General features: G+C 37.6%; 1 protein-coding gene across 4 annotated transcripts in view; it reads left to right on the top strand.

The window, feature by feature from the left end:
* Window positions 1-13,461, top strand: part of sema5ba (sema domain, seven thrombospondin repeats (type 1 and type 1-like), transmembrane domain (TM) and short cytoplasmic domain, (semaphorin) 5Ba) — a 141,392-nt gene that overhangs the window by 75,016 nt on the left and 52,915 nt on the right. For all 4 annotated transcript variants that reach the window (XM_079618762.1, XM_079618761.1, XM_079618760.1 and 1 more), the window contains exons 4-5: window positions 1,986-2,085; window positions 2,609-2,654. In XM_079618762.1, coding sequence (XP_079474888.1) covers window positions 1,986-2,085; window positions 2,609-2,654 — 146 coding nt within the window. The remainder of the gene's footprint in view (window positions 1-1,985; window positions 2,086-2,608; window positions 2,655-13,461) is intronic.

Raw genomic sequence — 13,461 nt, 5'->3', positions numbered from 1 at the left:
ACAGACAGTATTTGAGACGTTGGTGTGAACCGGACATTTCGAGACTCACACCTGTTATTAAATGCGGTTGCCAATCCCAAAAATGTACACTGTCAACGTAGCGAAAATGAGTACTATTTTCTTTATGCATAATGTTTTTTTTTTATCTTTCATAAATGTAACCTACAAATGAACTTGCAACCATATTTATTGAAAGCTTAACATTATATAAATTCTCATGTTGTAAATAAAGCCCTAACCTTCAAGTAAATAACTTTGGTCATAGTGGTTTGCTGACATCAAAGGTTGGAAACCCCTGTATTATATTATAGACTGTGAGCTGTCTCACTCCTGACCCACAGTAACGGATCGATAAACTCCATAAGCTTCAAGCTTGTACTACAGTTATATAAAAATATAAAACAGACCCTGTCTTGATCTTCTCAGTCATTAATCACTGTCTGTAAGACTGCTGTAACTGTTCTTGATGTATGATATCCAATAAAATGTTCTATGATTCTCTCCGAACACGTTCTATTAGAGTGATCAAACTTCATAACAACATTTTAACACGGGTGAGATGGATGAGGGTAGGCCTATAGTACAGATGTGTACAGTGTTTGTTGCCCTGTCATTATTTTTCCATAAATAAGGCCTGAATAATATAGCCATATGGTTCAAGTCATTCAGTTTGTTAATATATTAATTTAGTGGCATAGCGCAATATTTTTCCATCTTTTCCTGTAAATTCTATGCAAACATACACTTACATTCATGTGATTCATGTTCCCACTTCCCATGTGAATGACTGATTGTTTTGAATGACCCCAGCATCTGGATGACTCCATCCCCTGCGATAGATTCGGACTGTGTGAAGTGGTATTTATGGATGTCTTGTTAATGGAAACCAGTTTCACCGCTGCACTGGCCAATAGTGTGAGAAAGCTGCAAAAATACACTGGTGAAAAACGGCGTTTTTAGTCATTTTTGTGGATGCGTGGGAACGGGGATCGTTTTGACAACGTTGTCGTCTGTATGTGAAAAACGCAAAGGGAAAACTTTTCCATTTTTAGTACATTGTTCTGTAAACTAATATTATATAATTCACACACATACCATTAACCTATATAATTAACAATTTACTTGTTTACTTTATGCATTCCCATATATTAAATGTTTATTTTTGTTGTTTTTCCGGAAGTTTCATCTTGTGAGGTACATTGGATTTTGAGTTATTTTTGTAGACTAATTGGTCATGAATGGTAAGAGTTGTGCTTTTATCACTTCTGAGTAAAGTGATACTTGAGCCTGACATGCAATATGAACCCTCAGAGTACAAACAACATTTGAAAACTAAATTATGTAATATTAGGGAAGGATTTCAGAATTTTAGCTGGGCATGTCATATCCAGAATACTGCTGAGAAAATCCTATTCTGTATGGAAGGATAACAAATCTTTTGGTTCCTTTACAGTGAAATCCCATTTACTAAGCCACATTAAGGTTAACAATAGATCAAGTGGTTTTTATATTTACATAATGCTCTTTCTGTCTCATGTAATTCCACTTCAATAGACCCAGTCTGTGCTGTAAGAGTCTGCCAGGGCAAATTGTTTTGTATTTTCTGAAACTTTGTATCAAACAGCGCTTTTATGTTCTGAGATTTCTTGGGTAAGCACAGTTTTGACTAAGTGTCATGTTGAATTAGAGTCAGTATCCTTGAAGAGGCCCAGCTAGTTTTGAGCGGAGCTCTCTGGTCCTCCTCACATGTTCTTAGGAACTCATGGGAAGAAACTACAAGCATTTTCCCGGATTAGTGACCTCCATTGCGTAACTCATTTAGCTTAATCCATCTTTTATGCTACACCATGAGTTCTTTAATGGAATTTATTTTTGTATGCTCTGATATATCTGAACTTTTAAGGTTTGTCAAATGGCAATCACTTTATGAAATGTTAATTTCTTATTGTATCACTAATATACCTGGATTTTCTTTTGTCTTACAGCTCTAAGTCCTTTGATCTCCACTTTTTCCCATCCTGGTGTAAGGGACTACTCCCAACTGACCCTTGACCTCACCAGGAATGAACTTATAGTGGGAGCGAGGTAAAAACTTAGGTCACACTTTAGATTAGGTTACAGTTCTCACTCTAACTATTCTATAGTTCTATATTCTATAGTTCTATACTAACTATTATAAACTACAACTTTTGCTTCCATAAACTCCTAATTACTGCTTATTAATAGTTTGTAAGGTAGTTGATAAGTTTAGGTATTGGGTAGGAATTGGGTAATTATTAACTAACTATTAACTAACTTTTCTTTTGTCTTTATAAGTACTAGCAAACAGCCAATATCCGTGTAATATACTGTATATCATTTGTTAAAATGTTTTGCTTACATTTTAACTACATATTTCAATTTGTGTTTCAAATTGTTATGCTTGTAATATAAATAGTAATGTAAATAGTAAAGTAACAAGAAAAAATATTTAAAATTATAGAAATAATTTTTTATTTCTCTCACCATATTTTCATTGAATGAAATGTGTCATTGAATCTTTCCAGTGGATAGATTATATCAAACTAACCTTTTGCAATCTCTCTTTCAATCTCTCTTTTGTCTGCAGAAACTACCTCTTCAGATTAAATCTAAGCAACATTTCACTAATACAGGTAAGATACAGACTTACAGTGTTTAATAACGCTCATTCTCTTCTACTAGTTAATGATTCCTGCTTGATGTGGCCTTTGTAACTTTTTGGCTAGGGCTATCAAGCCTTTGGGTGTTAGAGAGTGCTGGCTTATGGTTATTGATTCTGAAATTAATGGGTCAGCTCCCAAAACCGCCTGGACAAACTTCAAAGGAAGTGGCATCGTCTGGCACAGAGCGCAAGGGGCGAATGTACCGAGAGTTTACTCTGGCTTGGTGCTAAAACCCCAAGAAGGTCAGCCAGGACTGTCTGAGGTCTAAATAAAGCAATGAAATGAGACTGTGGTGGCTTTCCCACCTGTTCTTGTGGTTGCATATATCTCTTTTATTCCCCCAGTAATCTCTCTGCCGTGTCTGGGAGATGCACCACACATTTATTGAATGCTCTCACTCGAAGAGCACTGATGTTTCATGCATGAAGCAGCTTGTGGTTGAAAATAAAAATTGAGCATCAGTCAGTTTTATTCTCTCTCACCTTAGATACCCAAATGCACATCTGTTTGCACAAGTCACTCCATTCTCATATTCCCATGTCTGCGTCTAGTGTTTTGTTTCAATGGCGTTACTAAATTTGTAGCAGTTTTCACCGCTGTCCCAGTGGAGAGGATTAGGTGCAATTTAATTTTCCTCCATCTCACCTTCGCCTGTGTATCTCTCCTGGGCGATCCCAAACTGTGAATAAACAAGGCAGATCTTTCTTTATTTCGAGTAACTGGAGCATCACAAGTGGAGCAGGGTCCAAATCGATGAGCAGCACCTTGCCAGCTTTTGAGAGTGTCTTTGCCTAAACAGCACACGGGGAGAATATTAAAATGGGCACATGCAAGAGGTTGAGGAATGAGACACTGGATACCAGAGTGAAGTTAAAGGAAATTCCCATAAATGAAAGAAATCAGCTGGTGACAGAATTGATCTGACAAAACACAAAGCATGGATTTCTGAATCGAAACCCATTCACAAAACACAGAAATTATAGAGTCAGTGCTACTAAAGTTAATCCATGAAATGGAAAATCAAATCAACTAAGGTCACATTTTCATAGATCTTGAGACTTATTTGAGTTCTTGGTCTCGATAGCAGTGATGAGAAACATTTAATTTTATGCTGCCATTCAAAAGCTTCAGTAAGGGTCAGTAAGTTTAATGAATGAATATAATATACAAGTTTCTATTTTTGAATGGAATTAAATCAACTTTTCATGATATTCTAATTATATGACCAGCACCTGTAGGTGCGGACACCCTAACAAAAATGTCCATGGTCGCTGGATGGTAACCAAAGCGTCTGCCAAAAATACTAGTGACTTTTTCATTGGTTATCCGTAAGTTTGAATTCTGTCCTTGTTTGTATTTAAATTAGCTTTTGTACACTTGTAATTTTAGCCCTGATGAAGGCCTGTGCGCATTGGCAAAATAAATAGCAATATCTTTTCAGCTCCATTTATCTGACTATTTCGATCTCTCCATTTCACAAGAGTTGCTGGTATTGTCCCAAAATACTAATTACCGCAGCTTTTGTTATTAAATTAAAATCAGAGCAAATTTCTATAAAAGATCTAAATCTATAATAAAAATTTATTTAATTTAATTAATACACAAATTATATCTCTTTAATATCTCAATTCCTTCTAGCAAGATAGCAATGATATTAAAAGAAGAGCAAATGAAAGCTTTAGCTTAAGACTCAATGTTGAAAAAAGTTGTCCAATATTTTTTTAATATTTTTCACAATATTTGTCCTCAATAATTCACATTATTCTTAAACTTAAAAAAACTGTATTTAGTTGAAATAATAATTAGTTTTTTGCAACAATGTCTTTACTGTCACTTTTATGAATTGAATTGCTGATTAAAAGTATTAATTTCTTTAAAAAAAAAACAAAAAAAAACTTGTATATTATATTCATTCATTAAACACAGACTGATATATTTCAAATGTTTATTTCTTTTAATTTTGATGATTATAATGAAAATCTGAAAATCATGAAAATGAAATCTGCATCTCCATAAAGTTGGTCAGCAGCAGGAAGCATGAAGTGCTCTAAAACTTCCTGGTAGACGGCTGCGTTGACCTTGAACCTCATAAAACACAGTGGACCAACACCAGCAGATGATATGGCGTCCCTAAACCATCACTGACTGTGGAAACTTTACACTGGACTTCAAGCAACGTGGATTCTGTGCCTCTCCTCTCTTCCTCCAGACTCTGGGACCTTGATTTCCAAATGAGATGCAAAATTTGCTCTCATCAGAAAAGAGGACTTTGGTCCACTGTGCTTTATTAAATCCAGAGTCAACACAGCTGCATGTCTACCAGGACATTTTCAGAGCACTTCATGCTTTCTTCATTTTCCAGCAGGATTTGCTCCTGCCCACACTGCCAAAAGAACCAAAACCTGGTTCAATGACCATGGTATTACTGTGTGATTTCATGTAATATTCAAATTTTCTGGGATTTTGTTGGTTTCATAAACTGTAGGCCATAATCATCAAAATTATAGCAAATAAAGGCTTGAAATATCTCACTTTGCATGTAATGAGTCTATATAATATATTAGTTTCACCTGTTAAGTTGAATTCTTGAAATACATCAACTTTTTGATGATATTCAAATTATATGACCAGCACCTGTATATATCATATCTTGTAGCAAGATATTCTATTATACGCTTTCATTTTATTCTTCGAATAAGCCATTGTCACTGAGCACACTGATGTCTCATTCATTCATTCCCATCACATTCACACATTCTTCATCTTTTCATTCTGCTTGCTGTACTTTTGTCCACACTTCCACCTGTGTGCCACCTCTCTCGCCTCCTTTTGTCCTTCTCCCCGCACCATTAGAGCTATCCTGCATCTCTCTGCCAGGAGTGTAATGGGGCTGACAGAAAGCCAGATCATCTCAGAAATGTACGTCTTGGTGCCAAACATGCTGCCGTTGGCAGAAGAGAGCAACAGCTCAGGCGAGCCTTTTCAACTTTAGCCAAGCTGGGATGGGGTGCAAAGAGCTGATTCTTACCCCTTGAGTCATTCACTGCACTGACCCATGGGTATGCACCTGCTGTCCTCATTTCCGTGAAACTATGAATAAGGGAAATTTGCCATGTCCCGGTATAACATACACTATCAGTCAAAAATTGGACACGCTTGACTAGAGTTAGTCTCTTATTTGATTTTTAAATACTTGAAATTAGGTTTGTAAAATGTATGCATGCATATGAAATGTTTCTATTATATACAGTATATCAAGCGTAGCGTCAGTTCTGGCAGGTCACGTTAGTCAAGCTCGCATCAGCTGACTCTCAGCTGATCCACGTCTACCTATAGGAATACGACTCCTATCACTGTATACATATACAGTATATGCTCCTTCAGTTATATCAGCAGCTATCGCGTTTCTCAGGAGATAATTACCCCTCCTCCATCCCCAGCTCCTCCTCTCGCCCTCTCTAGATATTAATACACAAATGATTTGGCATTCTGAATCCCCTTGAATCAGAATAAATTCTCGAATTATGTTGCACTTACAAATCTTGAATAAATGATATCTACAATACATTCATGTTGGTTCTGTTCTGTTTCCACGTTATTGCTGCTCTCCCTGCTCTTATCCATGCTAGGCTGCACAGATGCGCAGGGAGTTCTCGCCCAGAACAGAATCATACCGCCAATCCTAACTGTATGCTAATTGTCAATCGTATTTGACGACGATGGTCCTGACAGAAATCCGTATTTCGTATTTTTATTTTTTATTTTTTTATAAATCATTACTATTGGTGACCCTTTACGCCTGTCTGTGGGTTTCACAAATATTTAACCTATGAACAGTATTAAAAAGAGTTTAACTTAACCTCCTAAATCTAGTGGAGCCTCACACTGTCGGTCAAACGTCATAACTCTACCCCGCCTTGATCCTGAATGAAGTGCTGCTCGCATTGTGGACTGCCTGTGCTTGAACTGGTTGTTTGAATAAGTACAGAGTTTTCTTTACTCACTATAAATAAAGGCTAATGTTTTATGTAATTGAGGAACAGAGAAGAATATCTTATAATAGATTTTGTCGTGGAGTCATAGCCAATACTGTCTTCAATAGCCTGTTTGTACTTCATCTTTGAGATTTTCGCCAAATGACAGAAGAAACTGAGAACCCACATAGCTACAATAAACATTGTAACCTGTAAATTTATGAAAACATAATGCAATGCACTTATTGCCTCAGTTGCAGCTGTTCTAATGATGATCAAAAACACATTCGCTGGTCAAAAACCTTGTAACTCCATTTGAGCTTGATTTAGGTAAAATTATATCAATAATGATAATTATATAATGACACATGCAAGTGTCTGGCCTTATAAAGCCTCAGTATCCACTGTATTTTAAAAAAAGAAAGAAAAAAAGGTGTTTTTCCAAATTCCTGAAAAGTAACAGTCTTATATACCAACGCATTCTCATCCTAGGGCGTCATATACTGACACTTTTGACATTTCGTCTACATCCAACCCACATGGCACTCTTTAGCGTCAATATGACACGCACAGAGCTTTGTTCGGTTATGGTTGGGTTTAGGTCTGGGGTAGGGTTAGGGTTAGACCGCTAGGAGGCGCCTTCTGGCCCATGTCTATCTGCGTCTCATATTGACGCTAAAGGGTGCCATGTGCGTTGGATGTAGATGATATGTCAAAAGCATCAGTATATGACGCCATGGGATGAGATCGGGCTGTATATACTGTGTGTGTATAGATGTATATCCCTTTGGACCAGATAGTTAAGAAACTCTTTCCTTAATTCCCATATCTCCATTTCTGTTCTTAAAAGCTAAAACCAAACTTTTGACTTGTAGTATATCTTCTAACTTTGAACTCCAGCGATTTGATTTACCTGGGTCTATGGTGACATTCTTTTTTTTATCATTATTTTCAACTACTGCATTATGAATCAACCCAGGGTGCGTAGACACGATTGAAAAATGAAAAGCATGCCATGTTTATATAACTACCACCATCATCAAAGCATTAGGCTTATTTTCCCCAAGATGCCAAACTTGTCTATCCCGAGAAAGTGTTTTTGACGAGATCAGTCCATGCTGTCTGTGCGCCCTGTGTTGCGGCTGCTCTTTCTCAAGATCTAAACAGATGCATGAGGCAGCAGGATCCCACTGCTTCCTCCTCATGGGGGACCAGCTGTCTCTTGGGATCAGGAACATCTGATGATTTTGGCGTTACTATGTCGGCACAATGGGGGAGCCCAAGGTACCGTGATTGGGTCCCACCTACACACTGCGCTCTTTCTGTACCTCCTTGAGACTCCTTCAAGCTGCAAGTAGGTTATATTGCATGAGCAATACAAAAGAATTTCAAAACACAGCTTCTGTCAGCTTCTCTTTCCTTCTCGACTGATGATCCCGTCCCTTTGGTACACATTTGCGCGAATGAATCAAATTTGCACAGATCAGTTTACAATGTGAGATGAACTTAGTCTATCAGAACTGTGGCTGGAGCATATAGCCAGTCAGAGCCTCCACAGACATTATTGAATCTGTCATATCTTACTAATGCAATTGCTCAGGAAAAAATATCATTATGATTCATTCTCAAAGCCTATAGTATTAAATTGATGTGCTCATGGCTAGTCATTTACATTATGGCTGTATCTAATGTGAAAATAGATGATCGTGCACCATGCTGTTCCGAAAAAACAAAAGTTTAGCCATCATCTAAAAGCTTTTTTGCGAAATGAACTGGAATAATTTCTCCATTCACAAAAACACAGATGAAGTCGGACAGATGTATTAGGGTATGAGTTTTCCAGGATCTACGCTACCAGACAGAATTTTATACACACTTGACTGAGTTTCTAATGATCTTTGATCTGGAGGCCTATGCTTACATCCTTGAAATGTAAAATTGTGCCTACATACACCTCTTTTATTGGAGAATATGGCACATATGTGCATTTTTAATCATACTTAACAGTAGATTAGGGTCCAATTCTCACTATAGAGGGTATGCCGTGGAACTACATGCAGCAAATTTGCCTGTGAACGCTTTATATAAAAACATTATAAGTAGGTCTAAATCCGGGTGATCACTTATATCAATGTTATATATACTGTATCATCATATCGTACAGCCCTGAATCTTGTATAGTATTTTGTCAGTGTTTATTTAAAAATGCCCAATTATGCAGAATTTAAAATGGTAAATATTTCATTGAGTTGTCAGTTGAGGAGTCCAGTTGTTTCTATGAATTGCAGTGACACATTTGCCTCTCTGTTCTGTAGCTTTCGGCAGCCTGTATAACATATATGTCAGATTTCTTGTTAAAAGTTGTACAGTCAATCGCTAAGCTCTTTCCCATTTTAGATGTGTTTTGACGTTGAAAACAAATGCTGCCACTCAGTCTTTTTGCCACTTAGTGGACGTGACCGCAGTCACTCCGGCCAACGGTGACGTTACGCGTATACCCTCTATTAACTATGACTTTTGACTCAATAAACTCCTAATTACTGGTCATTAATAGTTAGTAAGTTAGTGGTTAAGTTTATGTATGGTGTAGGATTAGGGATGTAGAATATAGTCATGCAGAATAAGGCATTAGTATGTGCTTTATAAGTACTTATAAACAGCCATTATCCTAGTAACATGCATGCTAATAAGCAACTATAGTTAATAGTGAGAACTGGACCGTATTTTGTGAGTATTATAAGGGAAAGCATAATAAACATTAAAGAGTTTTGATTTGTTTAAAATGAATCAATGTATAATTCCTATATTTACATTTGTGTAATTTCATATTTTCAATGACTTTACTGTTTCTCTAACATGTGGAAAGTAGTAAAAATAAAGAACAAACGGTTGTGTCTACACTTCTGAATGGTAGGGTATTATATACCCAAGGGTCTCAGAATATCAAGAAGCTTAGATCTGACACATCAGAGGCCCAGAACTTCTGGAGATTGAACACGACCAGAATCTTGACCTCATGGTCACTGTGAAGTGATGTGATGTTATGTGTGGGGCTGAAGAGCTATGGGAAAGGATTATTCACTTTTGCTGAGGAGCCACGCATGAGATGAAGCCCTTGGTTCGACTGGACCGGAATGTAAACAGATGGGTCATGCAGGAGTATGTTAGTTTGAGGAATCTGTCATTGTTTATCTCAAGTCTCCATCATCTCTCCTCTCCACAGACTGCACTCGCTTGCATGCAAACGCACACTCATAATGGCATCCTGCCTCCATCTCTCAATGGAATCTGTCTCACAACTCCCTTCTCTGTCTTTGTTTTTGTGCCATGCAAGTACATAAAGTACACTGAAGGAAAGAAAAGGATAAGATTTTAATACCACTGAGGATTCCAGCCACTGCTCGGTCTGATTCGCTTCATAGTTTTGTGCTCCAAGTTCATGCATAGACCCAAGTGAATTGTGGGGAAGTGTTTGATGTATCGTCATGTTTTTTATATCGGACACAATTGTATTAGAATGGCTAGCGGCTACTTTTTCTAGGTTGTTGTCATTTGTTGTGTATTAGAAGCTAATTATATACTACTGTTCATACTATAAGCTCCTATTTTCAGCAGCTATCGCGTTTCTCCTGAGCTATTTACCCTCCTCCATCCCCAGCTCCTCCTCTCGTCAGTCAGGATTTGGCCTTCTGAGTGCCTTTGAATCAGAATAAATTCTCGAATTATGTTGTACTTACAAATCTTGAATAAATGATATCTGCAATACATTCATGTTGGTTAAGTTCTGTTTACCCCAAGGGGGGTTATTGCTGCTCTTATCCGTGCTAGGCTGCACGGATGCGCAGGGAGTTCTTGCCCAGAACAGAACCATACCGCCAATCCTAACTGTATGCTAATTGTCAATCGTATTTGACGATAGTGGTCCTGACAGATGAAAAGTATTAAAATAGAAGGCTTAGATCGATTTAAAATAGAACAGTTATTTTAAATGCAATAATATTTCACATTACTGTTTTTATTTATACAAATAAATGTATGCAACAAATAAATTCAACCTTTGTGAGCATAATTTTTTCAAAAATCAAGACTTTCAAACCGTATATACAATGCATCATTAGTCTTTCTTACTAAGGAAAGCATCAATTTTGGTGTGTAACTTTTGCTTTAGCATTTTTTTTAAAAAATTGGCCTAAATGTCATGGCAGACAGCACTAGCATGCAACTGGGCATCTTTCATTTAGCCTCTGAAAATGTATGAGGGATTTTGGTAATAAATCAGTGCTTGTCAGAGAATAAATAAATGAAAAGCTATACAGGTAAACCTAAACCGAGAGATTAATCTGGCTGTCACAGCCTTCCTTCTGGTGGTTTTTGCATGGCTAAGATAACAGCATTTAAGATTAACCTTTTATTATGTGTTTCTACAATGAACCACCTTGAGAATTTCCTCGAAATAGGGTCATGCCTGATTTTTTTTTTCTATCACTATTTCCCCTGACATTATACACAATGTTTCAGTTTGGCTATCAAGACCTGTAAAGGTGTAAAAAATGGGTAATGGTCCTGACTCCTGACCCATTTCAGAGCCCAAAGCACCATCAGGAACCCAGTCAGATGCTTTTCTCTTAAAGAAGCCAATTAACCTCAGATTATAAAGAATCATTAGAGATATAAAAAGAATATTCCTGAAAGATTAAAAAATCAGTTATTTAGTCAAAACAATATTGGACCCCATTGACTTTCATTGTGTGGCCAAAACATTGTGGTTAAAGCATTCTTCAAAATATATTTGTATTATACATGATGAGGGAAGTCATACAGGTCTAGAACAAAAGTAAATGATGACAGAATGATCTTCTGGATGAATGATCCCTTGTAACACATGAAAGTATGGCTGATCACAAATTCTCCTCATCTTTCCCATCCTCCCTGTGGTCTCTCTTCCCATCCTCAGAGGTCAATACAACTTCACTCCGTCTACACACAGAATTCACACACATTTGCACTGAAAGCTACACTGGTCAGTCTATTTCCAAAATGCAAACATCCGAGCTGCCACCCTCAGCATTGACAAGACAGAGGTCTCTGCTCCCTGTCAACAGACAATACCATGAGAGCGCTCTGTACCAATGCATTCAGTAGACATTGTTACAGCTGCTTTGGACAGAGACCCTTGTGGTCAAGAGGTGACTGCCCTCTTCAGCTGTTACCAATAAAACAGGAAGTACCCGACGTGAACAAATAGCAGCTGGGAACAAGAGCTGTTTAGATTCTGCTCTGGTTTTGTTTTGGTTAGAAATATGTTCAGTGTTCACAAATACTCTGCGGTGATTATGAAACAGCATCCGGCTCAACAGATGGAAATGCATGAGCACAATGGTGGCTGCTGCTCTCATTTATTCTAATGATCTGACAGAGGCTCGCAGGATCACGGCGGCAGCTCTGAGGCACGCTACATATTTCATATTTCGGCTCTCGTGGGACGGCTCAGGCCTCAGGAAAAGGATGCTCCAGACTGGAGATCAAAATGAAGAAAAGCAACGCTAAGCGTCTTCTTTTTGATATGATCACTCAGTGGTCGCCCAAGGTGCAGGTTTCAACTCTCTGACCTCAGAGTTTGATGAATATGGGCTGATTCCATCCTACCCACTCATGATTAATTTCCCTCTCCAATTTGCCCAGATTTAATTATTTATGCAGTCTTTGTCACTGGTGGGCTAATTTGTGACATATAGACAGTGGAAGGAGACTGCAGCAATGAAACCCAGCGGGAAATGCCTCTTTAAAGAAAAACAATATTTCACTCGACTTGCAGCAGGCATTTGTATCCATTGTTAGTCTTGTTACGAAATGACTGACGAAAATGTTTAACAAAAGATTTTTTATTTATTTGTGAAGGATAATGAAGATGAGGTGAAATGCCGTAAGATAATAAAGAAAAGTGTAAAAAGTAGAAGTAGAAAAGTACATTCTTATTAAATCTTATTAAAGTATATTATTATTACATTATGGATATGTTGTAAAAATTAACACTGTATGTAAAATATTTTTCTTAAAGCTGCAGTCCGGCACTTTTTTGGGTTTAAAAATATCAAAAAAGATATTTTTGAAAAAAAACGTAACCAGCCAGTGTTCAAAATGATCTGCTTGCCTTGCCTCGATTCAAAACGGTAAGCTTGTAATAATGATTTTAATTCCAGTGGTACTGGTGGATTTCCACGGGAATTTCGAGCATGTCTTTGCGTCATTACGTCACTTCTGTACACATAGAGAATGAGTCCCCGGCTAGCGTGTGTGGATGATGGAGGTGGAGGTTTAGCTTAGCACTTGGTATGGCGGATCCCGAAAGTTTAAAGCGACAATCACCAGTGACAACTGGAGATTCACCAGTTGTAAAACCCAAAGACTTAAAAATATATATATTTTTCACGTTTTGACGTGATATAAGCAATCGTTAGATTTAATCAGCATGATATAGCTACTGCAATGCTTCCCCCCCACCCCCCGAATTTGGTCAGAACAAAAGTGAATGTTACTTACTTGTTCAGATGACATTTTCCGATGAAAATTCTAATGTTGACACTTTCAAAAAGTATACTCTGAGATTGCTGATGACAGTAACGTTACAGTATCCACAGCGACGCGGCAGCCTCAATACATTGTGTTCATCCGCGCTGTTTCATGCCGATTTACTACCCACGCACAGTTAATAATTCCGCGAATAATTTCTCGGCAGATTTCTAACAGAGATGGCGACAAAGAGGAAAAACGACGGACTGCAGCTTTAATGAGAACTTTTTGTT

Source organism: Phoxinus phoxinus (assembly GCF_949152265.1).
Source record: "Phoxinus phoxinus genome assembly, chromosome: 7".
Taxonomy (NCBI): domain Eukaryota; kingdom Metazoa; phylum Chordata; class Actinopteri; order Cypriniformes; family Leuciscidae; genus Phoxinus; species Phoxinus phoxinus.
This window is presented reverse-complemented; position numbering and strand designations above follow the sequence as displayed.